Genomic DNA, 20918 nt, shown 5'->3' with positions numbered 1-20918 from the left:
AATTACTTCTCTCATTAAAAAGAAAATAAAAATGTGTTAGGTGTGCAGCTGAATAGATTCCACGGAAAGCCTGGCACGTTTTGAAACACTGACACATAGCTGGAGAGCGCCTCCCGCCAGCTCCACGGAAAGATGGGGCCGTCTCCCCGCGAACACACCAGCACCCCCAAATTAAGAATCAAGAGCACTTTTTAAACAACAATGAACTAGCTATTTTGTCCACATAAGTTTCATGTAACAGAAAACATCAAATGTATTCAGTGTCATGTGTGAAGAACCCCTATAGCCAAGCCTTTTATCTCCTGGAAATCCATATTTATTCAACCACCACTCCCGACTAAATACACACCCCAGTTCTCTTCGCTTTTTAAGAATCCAGAAGATTTCACTGAATATATTTAAAATGGTAATACCTATCCTCAAAAACCTTTCAACATATGTAATTATTTCTCCCTGAAAATGAATCACATGCATTTTTAGAATAAAGAATACACCGAGGGTAGATCTACTCAGAGACTAAGAATTTAGACACAACCCAATTCGCCACTCACTCACAACCATGGCCCCTCTCTGGCTCTCACCTTTATGGAGCCTGTGAAAAACTAGGGGCTCGAGGCTGCTAGCACACTGGTTTGCCTGGAGCCTCTTTCCCCTTTCTTCTGGAACCTTGACAAGGCTTTCCAGGCACCACATAACCAGCAGGAACACTCTAGTGAATGAGTGACAAATTAGCATTTATTGAGCACTCATGATATACCAGGCCCTGTACTAGGCATTTTACATATACAATCTTATTTAGCCCTCCAACCTCTAAACACATGATCACCATCCTAATCTTACAGGTTGAAAATGGAGACTTCAGGTTAAATAATTTGCTCAAAGTCACAGTGCACCTTAACAGTGGTAAACTGGTCTGAGTGACTTCTCTCCACCTTCCTATACCAGATGTATGGTCAGCTGGAGTTAAAAGTGCCGATTTCTCAAAATAACTGATATGAAATGATAGTACTACTTCTCAAATAGAATGTAAGTAACGAAACTCAGTTTTGGTAAAGAATCTGGTGTACCTGCAGGGCAATGGCCTAAATACCTAATTTTAGAAAGTCAAGAAAGGAGAAAAAGAAATCAATTACACTACTTCAAAACTTCTCTCCCTTGATCTTTGATCCAGTCACCTGATAAGATCCTAGTAGGGGTAACCCAATTAGGTCTTTTATCCCCTTCTACTTCTGAGCTCTGAGATTTGTAGGACAAGTCCCAAGCCCAGGGTGCTGGCTGACTCTCCCAATAATTTTACCTGTTGACTTATCACTGGCCAGATCATTCATTCCACACACATATAAAGAGTGCCCAGCAGACACTGTGTTCCCCCAAAGCAGTCCCTGACCATCACCTATAACCTCCCAAATCCAGGCTTACCCTCGCTGTCATTCTGTCCAGGACCATATGTCCTCTTGTAATTATAACAGTTGTGATATTTATACAGGGCTTCCTCTTTTTTTCTAAAGATTTTATTTATTTATTTATTTTGAAAGAGCATGAGTGAGGGGGAAGGGCACAGGGAGAGGGAGAAGCAGGTTACAGTCTCCTTGCTGAGCAGGGAGCCTGATGGACAATGGACAAACATGGGGCTCGATCCCACAATCATGACCTGAGCAGAAGGCAGATGCTTAACTGACTGAGCCACCCAGGCACCCCTCTATAGGGCTTAAGTGCTAAGTACTATTCAAATCACGCAATATATATTAACTCCTCATACCTGCATAACAATGCAATAAGGCGGGTTCTATTACTTCCCTTATTTTATGGATGAGAAAACTGAGGCACAAAGATGTTAAAAGAAAGAGAGAGGGAAGAAGGAAGGAAAGAAGGAAGAAAGTAAAGAAGGAAAGGAGAGAGGGAGGGAAGGAAGGAAAGAAGGAAAGAAGGAAGGAAAAGGGAGTGCATACAGTATGGTTCAGAATGAATATCTGAAAAGAACATGTATATTAAGAAACACTACAAAGAATATCTAAGACACTGTTAATTGCTTTTGGGGAGTACGACAAAGAGTCTGAGGTAGAAGGGAGGCTTTTGAAAGAAACAACTTTTGGTTTTGTTGAGCTCTACCATATGGTTTTTAAGAATTTTATTAATCTCTGCGCTTATCTTCATTATTCCTTCCTTCCACATTTTTGGTTTTAGTGTCCCTTAATACTTTTAGATGGATCCTTAACTCACTGATTTTCAGCCTCCCCACTTTATATACATATAGAAAACATACATACACACTATATAGAACCGTATTTTATACATGATAAATATATAAGTATATAATTACATTATATCTATATAATAACCATACTATATATATGATACATATTTAAAGCTATACATTTCCTTTTAAGCATGGGTTCAGCCTCATCCCATGAATTTCGATAGGTGTATTTTCATGATCATTCAGATAAAATATTCTACCATTTTCATTGTGGTCTCATTAGCCCATGAGAATATTGAGAAATATATTGTTTTATTTTCAAACAGGGGAATTTCTAGTCATCTTCTGTTATTGAGTTGCAGTTTAATTCCATTGTGCTCAGAAAACATATTCTGTATTAAATTATTTAAAATTTGTTGAGAGGTACTTTATGGCCCAGAATGCAGTTAACTTTCAAAAATGTTCTGCAAGTACTTAAAAAGAACACGCATTTTGTAGTTGTTGAGTATACTGTTCCATATCGATCCATTAGGTTGTTTGCTAATCATGGTATTCAGATTTTCTGTATCTGTGCCACTCAAAGTGAGGTTCTGTAACCATCGCATCAGCATCACTTGCGAGCTGCAAATCACCAGGCCCCATCATAGACCCTTAGAATGAGAACTTCCAGGAACAGGACCTCAGAATCTGTATTCCAACAAACTCTCCTGATCATTCTTCTTATGTGTACTAAAGTTTGGGAAGCACCATTCTATGTCATTAGAAGATTACATGTGTCTGTGTATGGTGGTGGTGGGGGGGAGGGGTGTTCAATGCGCAAAAATCTATAGTGATTGTGGATTTATCTGTTTTTCTTGAAATTTTATAAGTTTTTGCTTTGTGTTTTTTGAGCTTCTGCTCAAATTGGTATAGACAAAGACAGAACTGCTGCTGTGTCATTATTATTTAGAGCCTCTCTTCACCTCTAGTAAAACTTTTTGCCTTGATGTGTTCTTTATCTGATATTAACAAAGAAATACCAATCTTCTTTTGGTTATTGTTTACATGTTATATTTTTTTCCCATCCTGTTACTTGCATTCTATGTCCTTATGTTTTAGATGTGTCTCATAAAGAGCCCATAATTACATTTCATTTTTATGTCTTACCTGACAATATTTGCCTATTAGAGTACTCAATTCATTTATACTTAATGGAATTACTGGCATATTTGGGTATAAACCTACCATCTTACTAAGTGGATCCTATTTGTCACTTATAATGCTTCTCTGTCCCCCTTTCTTGCCTTCTTTTAGATAACTTATTTAAAAAAAATTATTCCTTCTTTTTAAACAATTAAAAAAATGTTCCTTCTTTATTAGTTTGGAAGTTATATATTCTTTTAGTATTCTTTATGTGACTACCCTAGAGGTTACACATTCACGACTATCAAAGTCTGACTGGTACTTTTATATTAACTGGTACTTTCATTACCTTTTGCAGAAAATGCAGGAGTATTAGAACACTTACCTTCCCCTCATAATTTATGAGGCATTATTGTTGTATATTTAAATTCTATATGTATTATAAACCAATAGGACACCATCATTCATTATTATTATTTTAAACAATTGATATTAATTTATATTCACACATACATTTACCCTTTTCTTTCCACCCTTCCTGCATCTCCCACCCTCTACTTTGGTATCTTTTTTATTTCTGCATGAAGAGTATTTTTTATACTTCTTTTTGTGAGAAAATGGTACAAATTCTCTATCCTCTCAACTTTTTACTTTACTTCAACCCATTATCAAAGGATGCTTTTAGCAGATACAGAATTCTAGGCTGACATTTAATTTAGTTCATCTCTTAAAGATATCCTTCCACTGTACTATGGTTTTATTCTTTTAAGAAATCAGCTGTTAGTCTGATTGCTGTTTCTTTGAAGGCAATCGTATTTTCCCCTCTGGCTGCTTTTGTTTCAGCTGTTTTCAGTGTGGATTTCTATACACTCATTCTGTTTGGGGACTGTAGTTTTTCATGAATCTATGGCTTGGAATCTTCTAACGGTTTCTGGAAAGTTACCAGACTTCACATTTTAAATACTGTTTCTGACCCACTCTTATATTTGCCTCTGACGCTCCAATTACATTTACGTTAGACTTCTTACTGTATCCTCAATGTCCCCGCTTTTCTGACTTCCTATTCTACTGTCTCTCCATTCTTTAGTATGGTTATTTTCTTGTGATCCATCTTCCTGTTCACTAACTTTCCCTTCAACTATGTCAAATCTGCTTTTAAAGCCATATACTGAATTCTTAATTTTGATTACTATATTTTTGGTTCTAAAATTTCCACTTGAACTTTTTTATGGTTTCCAACCCTCTGACAAAATTTTCCATTTTGTCTTTATTTCCTTTGATATATTAAGCCCTTCTTTTACAGTCCATATATAGGATCCTTTTATTTTCTAGATTTTTATGGGTCTGTTTCTATTGTCTATAGTTTCTGTTTGTTTTAGTACATGTTGCCATGTCTTCTTGTATGTCTGTTTTTCTCTGCTTTGTGCCCAGTGTTGTGTTTATAGAAACAGTTTATAAAAAGTTTGAAGCCTAGAATGCTGCTATCTTTTTCTACAAAAAAATAATTATATTTGCTTTGTCCAGGCACCTACAAGTACTTGTAATCCAATTTCAAAGACTGAAGTATTTGAAGCAGAATCTATGTACTTCCAGTGCACCCTGCTAGGAAGCAGCCCTAGCAGTCTAAGGCCTCACTCAAGGGAAATAAGGTAGCCTTTCCTGGTAGGTCCTAGACACCTGGACACTGATTCCCCAAAGTTTCCAAAAGTACCGCTTAACATCTCAGCCTCATAGTCACTCTCTCAGAATTGACAAATGACTCAAGGAAAAGTTATTTCCCCTGGCCTTATTTTCTTCTTATATACAAATTCCCAGGACAACATCATCCATTCCCAGGGCCTCAGCTATGTACTTACGTGGATGATTCCCAAGCTACATATTTAACCTTGACCTTTCTCATAGGTTATACTTCCAAACTGAACATTTCCACAACTGAGGTGCTGAGGGCAATGCAAACCTGGCATAACTACCACAAACCTTTAATTTCCCCTCTGTCAAACAAGCATTTCCTCATGTGTTTCCTTTATCAGATAATAGTATCACCATCTTCAATTATGTAGGCTAAAAACCTCAGCCATCTTCTAATATTCCTTCCTCCTCACATTCACAGCCAGTTGCTTACCCAATTTCCAAAATATAAGTTTTGCCTCCAAAATGCTTTTCAAATCCATCCCTGTTTTCTACTTTCAGTGGCTTAATTTCAATCCTCAACATCTCTTTCCCAGATTATTCCAATAATCTCTTATGTAGTCACTCTCATTGTAGTGGTTTCCCCTTCAAATTGATCTTATACATTGGTGCTAGACTTCTCTCTCCTAAGTCTGATCATACCACTCAATCCAGAAACCTTTACCTTCCTTATTTTACTTCATAGCACTTATTAGTATGACATAATACACAATTTTGTTAGTATTTATACCTAATATTTTATGAATATGTACCTCAATTAAGGCATATATTCTTCTTCTCTCCTCACTAGACTATAATAAGCTCCACAAGGACAGAATCTTTGTTGTAGTCACTGTTAAATATAGCACCATGACCAAAAAACACTAGTTCAATGAATATTGTTGAATAAATTAATTAACGTCAAACAGACATCTAAACTGCTCAACCTCATAAATGCAGGCATAACTGCAGACATCTAAACATCTACACAATACACAACACAATTCCAGACCTTCTCCAATCAAGGTGCTAGACCCTGTGCTAGGCATTAAGAATATAATGCTGAATAAGACTGCAGTCCCGATCAACATGGAATTCACCATCTATCGGGGAACAGCATTAAACAATTAATTATTTAGTGCTCACTTCAGCAGCACATATACTGAAATGGAACAATTCATTATTCCGGGCACCTGGCTGGCTTAGTCAGTGGAACATGTGACTCCCGATCTCGGGGTCATGAGTTCGAGCCCCACATACGGTGTAGAGTTCACTTTATTTTTTTTAAAGATTTTATTTATTTATTTGAGAGAGATGGAGAGCACAAGCATGGGGAGGGGCAGAGGGAGAGGGACAGACAGACTCCCCACTGAGCATAGAGCCCATTGCAGGCAGGGCTCAATCCCAGGACCCCGAGGATCATGACCTGAGCCCGAAGTCAGATGCTTACCCAACTGAGCCACCCAGGTGTCCCTAGAGTTCACTTTAAAAACAAAACAGAATAAAACAATTCATTATTTAGTTATAATTGTGATAAGTGCTATCAAGAATAAGAAACTATGAGAATACATAATGGAGGATATGAACTGGGAGTACAAGGAAAGCTTTCTTGAAGAACTGACAGTTGAAGTAAGCTTTGAAAGAGTCGTAATTAATAAAACGTTTATACATTTTTGTTGGGGGGTGGGCAGGGTTAGACCAGTCCAGGCAGGAGAAATAGCATAAACAGCATAATAGTAATTATTATTATATCTTCTCCTTACTCTGTGATAAGCACTCTGCTAGGTACTTTACATATATTATCTCACTGAAACTCCTATAACTTGATGGAGTACATGCTGTTTTTAATCCAAATTATACCTATGAGGAAATGAGGCACAGTGAGGTTGAATGACTTCCCCAGAGGTCACACAACTAATAAGTTGGGAACCTTCCTAATCCTCTTGGTAGAAAGTAAACCCATCCTTCTACCACAGTCTAAAATGGCACCCAAATGAACTTATGTACTCGCCCAGGTAACTTCTGTGTCCTGTCAGTAACACATTTGTCTGTCTTCCCCAAGAAATCTGACACTTCTCAGGGAGAAGAACCCTAACTAATTCACCTTTGTTTGCCACAGTGCCAAACACAGTGCTTATAGTAGGCCTGCTGAATGCATCAGGATCTGTTGAATGCATTAGGAAAATAGCCCCAAAACCCACACAAATAATTCTGGCTGGATCAAATTAATTTATTTACATTGTTTGTAGCTTCTGCTCTCAAAATCCATATTCACTTTAGAAAAGTAATATGATTTCTGCATGGCTGACAAAAAAATCAGGAGAGAAGAGAAGCCAAAACACAAGGACAAAGGAAGCCCAAGAGAATCTCTGGAGAATGCCAGATCTCCTGGGTAGGAATATCAGAGTGAGTGAATGAGAAGCCGGCAAGCTTGAACTCGGAGCCTGTTCTAACTAGTGCCTCTGTTCTTCGGGCTACGCTATGTATCTTCTGTTCATTCCTCTCTACCTACTCTCTACACTGCTCTGGGTCCCAAGATGCTTCCAGCCAAAGGAAGTCACTGGAGATCAGGAAAAGCAAGGAAAGTAACATCAGAGTAACCATTGCCCTGACTCCCTCAGCATAAAACTCCCTTTACTTAAGGTTTCAATTACTATCCTTCCAAATACAGCTTCTGCGTCTTGGGTGGGTGCTGGTAGTCCTTCATCTCTTCAGGGCAAGGGGTAGTAACAGAACCGAGCATTACTAGCGTTGCCCTTTGTGGTTTCCCTACACTCTGCCCACACTTCTGTTAATAGTCACTTTATTAAACTCTCCTCGAATTACTCTAATTTGAGTGTGCCATCTGTTTTCTTCTGGGACCCTGACTGATATATTGGCCTACTGGTCTGACATGCCTCAGAGAAGCAAGGCAACGGAAAGGTGAGATGCGATGATGAGGGACAGGTATGAGGAGAGATTGCTGGGAATACTCAAAGGGAAGAAACAGGCAAAAGAAGGTGAAGGGGACAAAAACTGGAGGGACCAGGATTCTGATCATGGCTTCTTCTAGGTACAGGAAAACTCAAAAACCACTACATCGAAGCTGGAAACAGTGTCTCAACCCTTAGTCTGGGCATTCTAATCAAACTAGTGTTAGGAGATTTTCTCCAAAAATGTCGATTTAAAATAAATAAAAATACCCAACACCGCTGGAGCCAACTCGAGGTACCCTGCTAATCATGGCACTGACTGTTTGTAGAGAAGATGGAAACAGCAAATCAGAGGCTTCTGTTTTCTTTAAATCCTGCGGATATATGCCTTATCTGTACCGAGTGTTACAGCAGTCTCAAAGCTCCCATCTCTTTACAAGCTGCTCCTTTGTTCTTTGCACACTGTTTAATGACGTCTCTCTCCACTAGGACACACAAGCAGAGCCTTTATAGAACACAGGGTCTATAGCCTTCTTTTAAGACAAGGGAAAGAGCCACTTTAACAAAGTAGCTGCCACTTTCCTTCACCTTGTCTCCAGCTCACCAACTGTGTCCTTACAGGAGAAATCCAGTCCTGCCTTCTGCCTGCTGCCAGAACAACTGAACAGGCCTTTATGGATAGCTGGAAAAGATACTGTAATTTGATAGCCATCCTTTTTTTCCTGTTCTAATTATTATTTTAACGGGCTGCTTCTTATTTTAATAGATTTTTTTAATAAGGAAATCTTACTTACAAATTTTAATTAGCTTACTGAATATTCACTGCTTTGGAATAAGTAGTTTAATGAGGAAGGAGACCTCAGGCTACTAACTAGCCTGGAGTGTCTAAAGCAGCTTAGGGGGAAATGATGCAGCCCTAGTGACAGAAGCCCAGGCCTGGGCTGCACAAACAGGACTCGGCAGCTGGGGCCCCAGGGATAGAGGAATCACGCTGCCTCTTGCAGGAAAAAAAAAAAAAAAAGTAAAAATCCGGTTTCTTGCTTTTTATCAAGAACCTCTGTGTAGGAAGAAGCCCCAGCGCTCCCACTTGTAAAGACTTGTGACTCTTTGTCAAATCACTTAACCTCTCTGAACATCAGTCTCCTCATCTGTAAGGGTTAGATAATAATTTTTTTCCACGCTAGACTGTTATAAAAGTGGGTCTTGTGCACCGCTTTAAAAGCTCTAAAATAAGTTAGTTGAATGAATGAATGAATGAATCTTAATGTTGCCAATTAACCTCTCTACTATTTCAGGTTCTCATCTGTTAAAAAAAAAAAAAAGAAAATCAATCCTTTCTTTACAGTACATTTCAATTACAGTAGCAATGAAGAATAAGTGAACATTTTTCATTCTAAAAACACCTAGAAGAGAAAGTAGGGCCAGAGTTCTTTAAACTCAAAATTGGAATCAGGAGAACAATGGAGTTTTTTGTGACTTGCTGATGTGAATAATCAATGCAAGTTAGCTCTATTTCAAAAAGTAAAGGCATATTAATATCTGCTTCACTAATTAAGAATATGTGACAATTTAAGTATGATTCTCAATGCTTATGACATTTGAAATAATTTTTTTGTGTGAATTTTCAGGGTGTTATGTAAAAAAAGGGGGACTCTACCTTATTCAACCAAATCACATCTTAAGAAACAAGAGACCTCAAATTCTGAGTTCAACCTGAAATTCTATGCTAAGGGCATTTACATTTATAACATATTAGCACAAATTAATGTAGGACTAACATAAACTGTAAATTTTTCACTTACCAGCACCTATTTATATAATATATAGTGAACTTAAAAAAACTATAATATATATTAACTTCACATGTAAAACCAAACTCCTGATCTCCCCGTCCCCTGAAGACCCTGCTCCTCCCAAATCCTTCCCCATCACACTGAATGGAAACTGCATCTTTCTGCTCCTCAAGCCAAAAATGTTCAAGTCCTTCTTGACCTTCTTTCTCTTCCATCCTATATTTCAACTATCAGTAAACCCTCTTGGCTGTACCTTCACAATTATCTGGAATCCAGCCACTTCTCATCACCTCTACTACAAACATCTTGGCCCAAGCCACCCTCATCTTCTGCCTGGATTATTGCAAAGACACCCTAACTGGTGGCTGCTTCTTCTTGCCTCCCTCGCTCTGTTGTCCATACAGCCGTCGTGGTGATCCTCCTAAACCTTAAGTCAGATCACACCACTCCCCAGCTTGCTACCTTACTCAGAAGAAAAATCTGCCATTACCATGGTGTCCAAGGCCCCTTCACCATTTGGATCTCACCTTCTATCTGACCTCATCTTCCACTACTTCTCCCACTTGCTCAGGCAAATTTCACCTCAGGCCCTTTGCACTTACTGTTCCCTCTGCCTGGAATGTTCTTCACTTTTAGCCACACAGCTTGTTCATTCTCTCCTTCAATCTTTACCAAAAGATATTTTCTCAGGAGGGGCTTTCTTTACCACTCTATTAAAAATTAATTGTACACGTCACTTTCTGTTCTCCTTCCCTCTTTTATTTTTCTCCATAACACCTATCACTTTATTCTAATTTATCATCTCATTTACTCATTTTATCTGTTTGTACTCTCCCAGGAAAATGTAAGCTCCGTGAGGCCAGGCTTGTCGTTGTTGTGTAAGTAGTAAACTTTTTAGTCAAGTGAAATATATATATATATTTATCAAAAAAGGGCACACATCATAAGTAAAGAGCTTGATGAATTTTCCAAAAAGTAAAGACACCCATGAAACCATAACTGAGATCAAGAAACATCAGGGGTGCCTGGGTGGCTCAGTTGGTTAAGCATCTGGCTCTTGGTTTCAGCTCAGGTAGTGATCTAAGGAATCAAGCCCCACAAGTTTCTTTCTCCCTCTCCCTCTGCTCACCCCCCACCTCATACGCACGTGTATGTGCATTCTGTCCTGCTCTAAAATAAATAAAGCTTAAGGAAAAAGAAGGGGGCGCCTGTGTGGCCCAGTCATTAAGCAGCTGCCTTTGGCCCAGAGTCCTGGGATTGAGCCCCATGTCAGGCTCCCTACTCAGCAGGAAGTCTGCTTCTCCCTCTCCCGGTCCCCCTGTTGTGTTCCTTCTCTCACTGTGTCTCTGTCAAATAAATAAATAAAATCTTTAAAAATTTTTTTAATAAAAAAAAAAAAAAGAAAAGAAACATCCTCTTTCTAATCACTATTCTCCCAAGGGTAACCACTTTTATTTGACTTTTAAAACTAAGATTAATGTTGCCTGTTTTTGAGGGTTTTCTTTAGTTGTCTCCAGGGGTGTGTGGTGGCTCAGTCATGATCCCAGGGCCCTGGGATCAAGCCTGGAATCGAGTGGGGCTCCCTGCTCGGCAGGGAGTCTGTTTCTCCCTCTCCCTCCCCTGCTTGGGCTCTCTTGCTCTTTTCTCTCCCTCTCAGATAAATTTAAAAATAAACAAACAAATAAACAAAGTAAGCTCCATGCCCCACTTTGGGCTTTAACTCATAACCCTGAGATCAAGAGTCTCATCCTCTGCATTTTGCATTTTTCACTCATTATGTTTCTGAGATTCATTCAAATTGGGTCTATGTAGTTGTAGATCACCCTTTTTCATGGCTATACAGTAACCTGTAATGGGATTATACCACAATGGATTTATCCATTTCCCCAGTCAATGGACAACTGTCTTATTTTAAGTTTTTTTGCCATCAAACAATGTTACAATAAATGCTTTTACACATGTCTCCTGATACACATACACAAGAAGTTTTCTAGGGCAATTTCACTTAGAGGTAAAATTATAGATTGAATGGTATAGATATATTCAATTTTATAAGATAACGCCAAAAGTTTTCTGAGAGGCTATACCCACTTACATTCCTAACAAGAATATTTAAGAGTTCCTGTTACTGTATATTCTTGCCAACAATGTGTGGACTCAGTATGGTCAAATTTAGGATTTTCTGCCACAACCTGGGAAATGTAAAATGTGATTTCATTGCAGTCTTTAAATCACATTTTCCTGATTATTAATAAGAAGGATCTTCTCTATAATTGAATATTTATATTTCTTCTGTGAAGTCCTTATTTGCATTTTCCATTTTTTAAATACATTCATTTCTTGTTAATTTATAGGAATTCCTTCTGTATTTTGGATTTTAATTTTGCTTATACACTTACAAATCCTTTCTTGCGTCTATGGCTGTCTTCACATTTTAAAAAAGGTTTTACTGGAAATGATTTCAAACTTGCAAAAAAAAAGTTGCAAAAATAAAAATAGTACAAAGAACATCTGTGTATGCCTTTTACTCATATTCACCTGTTATTAAACATTCTGCTCCGTTTCTTTTATCATCTGTGTGTACTCATGCATGCACACTCTCCCTCTGTGTTTATACATGTTTGCGTGTATGTGTTTATATACATACATGCACACATATATAAACACACATATACACACTTTTTTTTTCTGAACCGTATGCAAATCAATTTTATACATCATGGCCCTTTATCTTTATATAAGTCAGTGTGTATTCCCTAAGGCCAGAGATATTCTCTTTATATAACTGTAGTACAATTACAAATTATAATTGACTTCAATAAATTTAACCCAATATCCTTTACGGTATATTTTCCCCTTTGGTACAAGATCTAGTCTACGGTCAGGCAGTGCATTTACCTGTCATGACTCTATCCTCCTTTAGTGTGAAACATATCCATGGCCTTTCTCTGACATTTTTAAAGAATGCTGCTCCCATCCTCCTTTTTTTCCTAACAGAACACTCCTCATTTTGTTTGTCTGATGTTTTCTAGTGATTAGATTCAGGTTACATTCTTGGATGAAACACTACACAAAATGTCCACCTATCCCTCTTTGGTGATGTTGCTTCTAATCACTTGATCAGGGTTTGTTCCATTTCTGCACTCTATAATTGCTTTTCTTTTTTTTTTAAACCCTTACAACTAACAAAGGGCCTATCGAGAGATACCTTAAGACTATTTTTTTCATCAAAATTTCCCCCTAAGGGCAGCTGGGTGGCTCAGTGGGTTAAAGCCGCTGCCTTCGGCTCGAGTCATGATCCCAGAGTCCTGGGATCAAGCCCTGCATGGGGCTCTCTGCTCAGCAGGGAGCCTGCCTCCCCCCCTCTCTCTGCCTGTCTCTCTGCCCACTTTCGATTTCTGTCTGTCAAATAAATAAAATCTTTAAGGGGAGGGGATGAGAGGTTGGGTGAGCCTGGTGGTGGGTGTTATGGAGGGCACGTATTGCATGGAGCACTGGGTGTCATGAATAAACAATGAATTCTGAGACACTGAAAAGAAATTTTTTTTAAAAATTAAATAAATAAATAAATAACATCTTAGAAAAAAAAATTCCCCCAGAGGGGCACCTGGGTGGCTCAGTTGTTAAGCGTCTGCCTTCGGCTCAGGTCATGATCCCAGGGTTCTGGGATCAAGCTCCATGTCGGGCTCCCTGCTCAGCAGGAAAAGCCTGCTTCTCTTCCTCCCACTCCCCCTGCTTGTATTCCCTTTCTCACTGTCTCGCTCTCTGTGTTTAAAAAAAAAAAAAAGTTTCCCTCTAGATTTGTTATCTACTGATGATTCCTGCCTGATCCAATCTTTACCAAAATGGTTGTATAATGTTTTTTCAGTCTTTATTAAGTACTTTTATAAACATTTTACCACTAAATTTATCAATCTTTTCCTTTGTTGCTTATACTTTTTATGTTCTTTTTAATAAATTTTTTCTTACCCTCAAAGTACTAAAGATATTTCCTTACATTTTCTTCTGAAGGTTCCTTACTTATTCTTAATTATTATTTTAAGCAGTATTTTAAGCAATAACAAATAAATCAGTTTCATATGCCCTAAATCTGGCAAAAATTGTGTTGCAACAATTGCCTGTTATCAGTGGATTTCCATTTTTTTAAGTTAGTTTTGTATATGAACAATTTCTGGATTCTAAATTTAATTGTATTTTAGGATGATGTATATTTTAAACAATGCTTTTTCTCTTTGGAAAGTAGTTAACCTGTCAGATCTGAACATTCTCTGCTTTCACTTCTAAACAACTTAAACAACAGGGCACTAATTTATAAGGCTAGCAGCTGATGTCTAATACTTAAAATGATAACATCATTGTTCCCACTTCAGAGATGTGTAGGAGGGGAACTGTTGAGGGGAAATTAACTCCTTTAGTCAGGAAAAGGGTAAAGAGGGGAGGAAATTGTCACAATTTAATGCTTAAACAGATCCCTGAAATTCTGCTTTTGAAAGGCTGACCTGCGGAAAAAAATGGTCAGCAAGTCTGCTTTGTAGACACACTAATCTAAGTCTATTATTTCCATGTCTCAAGCAATTACCAAAAAAAATTATTTTAAACCTAACAAAGCTGTTTTTCTATCAGAAAGTAAGTGAAATGAATATAGTAATGTGCTTAAAAAATAAGTAATGTGTTCTTAGTCTGTTTTAGAAGTAGAGCAAAACCTCCCTGGTTCAGAGCAGTCAGAAGGAAACTTTTCTGCTACTTATTACACAGCATGTGTTAGGCAAGTCCTACATTACACACAAAATGCTAGTACTACACTAATGAAAAGCCAGGATTGTATCGCTTTCAAAAAATGTATATAATCTGTGTTATTCTCCAATGGTAACTATGTTATAGAAGTAAGAAAAGAAGCAAAGGCATGAAAACACTGACTGAAATTGGACCTGCAAACATTTGAATTCTAAAGTCAGAGAGCTGTTGGGAGAGCCGGAAAATGGGGCTCAGCATCATCAATTGGCGTTTAGCATGAGCCCAGTCCTTTCACTAGTGTTCAGGGAAAATGTGCACACCAGAAAAACACGCACTTAATTTCATCTTCCCGACATGACCCAGCATTATACTGTTCCTTCACCACTCAAGTGGCAGTGAGTACTACATCACCCAGATAGGAATGTTCTATATGCTTCTTCACAAGTTGGTAACTCAAATCAACTATATTCCATTCCAAACTGAGCAAGAGGAATCGAGATAAGCCACCATTTTGTAAGAGAATGACACTAACTCTTAAACGATAGCTTAATTATAAACCGAAGATGGTTCTAGAGGTTCTAAAGAAAGTAATGCCAAAACAGAAGCTGGAAATCATCTAAAACCCAGACTCTAATTCCTTAAAGAACAATGACTTAAAATACTGATATAAAACTTTCAGTGGGATCTGAAGGGGATCTTTACTATCTTGGACTTCAGATATACAACAGGAGTATTTATTTAGAAACTACTTTAAAATGTGTGTGTCTGGGGCACCTGGGGGGCTCAGTGGGTTAAAGCCTCTGCCTTCGGCTCAGGTCATGATCCCAGGGTCCTGGGATTGAGCCCTACATGGGGCTCTCTGCTCAGTGGGGAGCCTGCCTCCCCCTCTCTCTGCCTACCTCTCTGCCTACTTGTGATCTCTGTCAAATAAATAAATAAAATCTTAAAAAAAAAAAATGTGTGTGTCCCATGACCAATAGGGAGCACTGAAATTTCTGCCAAGGGTCAGCTTTTCCTTAAGTTCCACTGCAACGGCTGGCTGGTAATCACCACATCTGCGTGCTCTAAGGAAAAGCTATCCCAATGTCAATCTATAAACAACTGTGTAAGTATTTAAATAAAATTATATTTTAGAACTAATGCCAGTAAAATATACTTATTTTATAAGTAAAATGTACTTATTTTATAAGGAGGTACAGTGGTTTGTCTCCAATCCTCAACCTAAATACCCATCTATCTGCCTAAAACTAAATGTATTTTTGTTAGAAGATGACAGCTAATTTCAGGGCCACAATTTATTACAAATAAACATTAAAAAAAACAAAACAGTGACAGGTATAAACTTAATTCTTCTGTTTAATTAGTAACAAGAAAGCAATGAAATCCTTGGGACCCAAATATCATAGTATGGTTACCAGGAAAACACTTAGTGAATTCCTCAAAGCTTTCACCAAAGAGTTATATTAAATTTCCTTTCGGCAACAAATAAATTGGTTTCTCACTGGTAGAAGCTTAGGTCAGTCATCTAAATCAGGGAAAGCAGGACTACATGCCATTTACTGAAGAGTCACTTAAGAATAAACCGTGTCTCTCCCCATGGCATGTTTATGTCCTCTCTATTGAAGATTTACACTGGCGTGGTGCGTGATTATCTTGATTCCTTGCCACTTAGGATTAAAAAAAATTACCTAAGCTTTAAAAAGCTTGCATAAAAATGGGTAAACATCTATATATTTTTTTAAATCTTCTTTGATGATGGAACACATGGATCTGAAATTTGGTGCTACCCTGAGAAAAGAATAGGGTTCCTGTATCAACGGGGAAACAAGACAGACCCATGGCATCCTCTCACCTGTGACACTGTGATGCTGCATTTCTTGGCCAGCTCCTCTTTGGCTTCTTCACTGGGGTAGGGGTTACTGAGGTGTGAGTAAAAATATTCATTCAAGATTTCTGTGGCCTGTTTACTGAAGTTACGCCTTTTTCGTCTATGACAAGAACCAAAAGAGAATTATAGTTATAATCAGCCTTAACCAAAGAGGGATATGTTGATTAGAATTATATGAAAAAAATGGATTTCTATTTTTAAACATTCTTAGGGAATGATTTATCACAATGATATTGCAGTTATGCCCTTGGCATCCTCCAAAGCACTGTTCAAATCATTTTAAGATGTAGGATCACTAAAAATACAAGAATGTGAAGCACAATTAACTTGATTCTTTAATTTATTCAACAAGGATCTGATGCGTTATAGGTACTCAATAAAGATCCAGTGGGAACAAAACAGGTAAGGTATACCAGAGAGTTTACAGGAAATTGGAGGGTTGAGGGAGAGAGCAGAAAGTTAGGGGGAAGAAAGTCATTAGACACGTATCACGGACATAAATACAAATTATGGAGACCATATCAAGTGTCATGAAGGAAAAGTATAAGGTATAACAAAAGCATATAAGAGGGCAATTTAGCATAGATTACAGAGTCAGGAAAGGTTTCCTTGTAGGAGTGACATTGAATCTGAGATCTGGAGAATGTGTAGGCATTACATTAGTCAGACAAAAAGTAGAGGGGAAGAGGAATGAGCGGAGAAAGTGGTTTTGAAACAGAAACGAACTTGGAAAGTCCAAAAGGGGCAGAGGAGACTGGCACACAGTAAAAATCAGGGAATGTGTAAGTTGGGCATGGAAGGATGGGCAGGTACCAGATTATACACACACTTAGTGGATCCATAAGAATTTCAAGATTTTAAGTGCAACAGGAAGCTACTAAGGCTTTAAGTTTTATGTCCCAAAAAGATCATTCTAACTGCTGAGAAGAGTTGGATGAGGGCATGAAAGGAAATGTAGATCTTTTAAAAAAGACTTTATTCAAAAATTATCACATGATTTCTCTGATATGAGGAATTTGAGAGGCAGGGAGGGGGGTTGTGGGGGGTAGGGAAGGAAAAAATGAAACAAGATGGGGTTGGGAGGGAGACAAACCATAAGAGACTCTTAATCTCACAAAACAAACTGAGGGCTGCTGGGGGGGGATAGGGGCTTGGGATAGGGGGGTTGGGTTATAGACATTGGGGAGGGTATGTGCTATGGTGAGTGCTGTGAAATGTGTAAGCCTGATGATTCACAGACCTGTACCCCTGGGGCAAATAATACATTATATGTTAATAATAATAATAATAATAATAATGACTTTATTCATTCATTTGCCAGAGAGAGAACAAGCAAGCACAAGCAGGCAGAGTGGCAGGCAGAGGGAGAGAGAGAAGCAGACTCCCCTGAGCAGAGAGCCCGACAATGAGGGGGATCTCAATCCCAGGACCTGAGATCATGACCTGAGCTGAAGGCAGATGCTCAACTGACTGAAGCCACCCAGAAGCCCCAGGAAATGTGGATATTTAAGGGGACAACTGCAATGGTCAAATTGAGAGATGATGGTAACCTGGCATAGGGCGAGAGTAATGGAAATAAAAAGATTCAAGATCTATCTGAAAGGTAAAAACAGTAGGACTTGGTGATGGATTGGATGGGGGCAGTGAGTGGAGAAGAAATAGAAGGAAGGTTAAGAAAAAAATACATTTTTAACAAGGTTTTTTTTTTTAAGATTTTATTTATTTATTTGACAGAGATCACAAGTAGGCAGAGAGGCAGATGGGGGTGGGGGTGGGAAGCAGGGTCCCTGCTGAGCAGAAAGCCCAATGAGGGGCTTGATCCCAGGACCCCAAGATCATGATCTGAGCTGAAGGCAGAAGCTTAACCCACTGAGCCAGCAGGTGCCCCAGGAAAAAAATACATTAAGAATTTCTAGATTTTTCTGCATAAGCAAGTGTCTGGAATAAGGCATGATTTGTTCACAAGGGAAAGCAGGGAAGGATACTTTCTTTGTTTTTACTGGGAAGGGGGTGGCAGAGTTAGAAGACCAAGTATTTATTAACAATTTCTTTCAAACAGCAAAAATATTACTTATGTTTGGGTTTTGTTATTATAATTTTAAAGAATTCCAGCCTGAAAAATAGCATTTGTCAGACTTCACTTTCAATTAGATCCTCCAGTAACTAGAAAATACTTCCCCAAATAATTTTCTTAAAACTATCTTCCAAGTAATTTTAATGATCGTCTCACTTGTGATATCCTATACTCAGGAAAGAGTCAGTAGGCAGTTGTAAAACGTGCAGACCCTATGAGATTCTTCTAGTTAAAATGATGTCACTAACATGGCAGGTTAAGTATGTGATCTATGTCTCAACATTAAGGGAGAGTCAGGGGAGGAAGAAATCTAGGTCTGATCAAAACACCTCAGGTTAGAGTCCTGAAATTTCCTAATTTTAATAATTTTTTGGAAGGCTAAACCATCGGTTGTTTCCTGAAGGATGAAGAAAAAATTCAAGATCTACTTAGGAATTAAAATCTACAGGATATGATGATGAATTAAATGGGGGAGGTGGTGAGGAAAAACAGGGAGGGAAGGAAAGGGAGAGAAAGACATCAAGAACAGCAGCTGGGATTTCTGCAGTGGTCATGCATTCCTCTGACCCGAGATCACTTGGAAGAGGCACCCTCTGGAAAGTGGGCGTGTGGGTGAGTAGGGTTAAAAAGGTCTAGGATAGGTACTGAAACTGTCCAATCTATAGATAATTATCTGGCCCAAATCTATAGATCATTACCTGGCCCATACACTATGATACAGTATCATATTTGTTGAGACCATACAAAAATGACCTACCCATGAAAATCGAAGTTTCTGACTTCTTATGAAAATCTTGGAAGATAAGTCACACAAATCCCACGTTCTCAGAAGCCAGCCATAGGCTAATGCTGAGTGATGGCTATGCCCCCAGACACGCACCACTCTGTCCTAATCCTCATTGTCCCTCAACCAGCTACTCCACCGATCTATTATATGTAAGCATATGAATTCGGAACTCTAAGTCTAAAACCTGGAGTCCAGAGCACTCTTCTTTGTTAGATAGGATGCTGCTCAGTTGCTGAATGGTTGAATAAAGCCAATTAGATCTTTAAAATAATAATAATAATAATAAACATGAAGTCCAGCACCAAGACTGAGACTTGACACAAGGGCATTTCTTTGGGAAATGAAAGGAGGAATGAATAGGAACATATCTGGGAAAGCAAAGCTAAGTCTAGCTTATTTATCAACTGTGCCTAGGAATGGTTTTAGTAAACACTGAAAAACGTCAGAGAACAAATTTATGAGCAGAATAGGATACCTCACCCCAGACAGTCTGGCTATGGCCAAACTACTAGAGCACTTCTACTAGAAGAGCAGAGGGACCTACGCAAATTTCTTCATAAATGTTTTGCACTGGTACATGCTTCAACTTGTCCGATTACCAGGAAAGTGTGAGTGTGGCCAAAGGAGAAGCCACAGTGAGCAAGGAAATCATGTATCTGAATGAGCATGTTTGCCTAGAACAGAAAAACCTTGGCTTCCCAGTGCAGAGGCTTCCTGAAAGGCACTACAGGAATAGACGGAACCAAAGCTCAGCGTTTGCATTCACTTGAAGGCATAAAACAGGAGAACTTGGTGTTATGCTTTATTTATTTTTTAGAAAAACATTCCGTAGAAAATGCCCATTAGGCATCCCCCTAAGTTCCTTTCCTGCAGGCTTTAGCACACTCTAAATGGCTGTGCCTCAGGCCAGTGTACAGCAGCGCCTCAGTCGCAGGGCCGTGTCCCATCAGCATCGCAACGTCACTAACAGCAATCTCTGCGGGAGAAGGGACTCTGCTCCGAGCTCTGCCACCTTCCCATTCTGCCTCCGCTCACTCTGACTTGTTAACATACTTCCTCTTCTCAGAAGAAAAATAAATCATTTAGGTGTATATATTATGAATGCAGTTATGTAATAAAAAAATCAGCATACACGTTGACAAGAATGGGAAAGTATCAGCAGAAATAAGGATAACAATGGTTAGGAAGGATTTCTTTCTGAAGGAAGTACTTTAAAATATCTTTGTTACATAATATCTTTTGTTAAAATACTCAAAGTTGAGAAGCAATTTTGAAATTTTTTTTTTTTTTTGCTTTCTGACACTACCTTAACTCTTTGACTTGAGATATTAAAAGTATGAAGCAGAAATATTCATTCATCTGCTTAGCCAATAAATTAACTTTTGCAGCTTATTGCATTTAGAAGCTTGCTGGAATCATGGGGAATATAAATGTTCAAGACTTGGCGGTTGCTTTTCGGTGACAATGTGGCTTATGAGGAAGAGTAAAAATGTTCCTGAAAAGCTATAATAAAGGCAATCTGAATGAAGTTTGGTCTAGAGAATTGTGACAATGTAGTATCAGCATTGAAGAGAAGGTAAAGACCAGGCCCGTGCACTGGACTTCCTAAAAAGGGAACGCTTAGGCTGGGCCTGGAAGGACGAGCAAGGTCTCACGAATCAACACAAACACTCCCTCCATTCCAGGCTCCATGCTGGACTCCCTCACAGATGACAACTCATCAGTGGCGACCAAGTTGGGGAT

General features: G+C 38.6%; 1 protein-coding gene across 1 annotated transcript in view; it reads right to left on the bottom strand.

Annotated features, from left to right (window-relative positions):
• The window catches only part of PBX3 (PBX homeobox 3), a gene marked incomplete at its 5' end in the record, with an annotated part of 212221 nt that overhangs the window by 16439 nt on the left and 174864 nt on the right, over positions 1-20918 (bottom strand). The window contains one exon of the mRNA XM_080819906.1: positions 16279-16414. Within this exon, the coding sequence (XP_080676032.1) occupies positions 16279-16414 (136 nt within the window). The remainder of the gene's footprint in view (positions 1-16278; positions 16415-20918) is intronic.

The sequence above is a fragment of the Martes martes genome (genome assembly GCF_963455335.1).
Source record: "Martes martes genome assembly, chromosome: 12".
NCBI classification, from domain to species: Eukaryota; Metazoa; Chordata; class Mammalia; order Carnivora; family Mustelidae; genus Martes; species Martes martes.
Note: the sequence above shows the minus strand (reverse complement) of the source record. Positions and strands in the feature narration are given on the sequence as shown.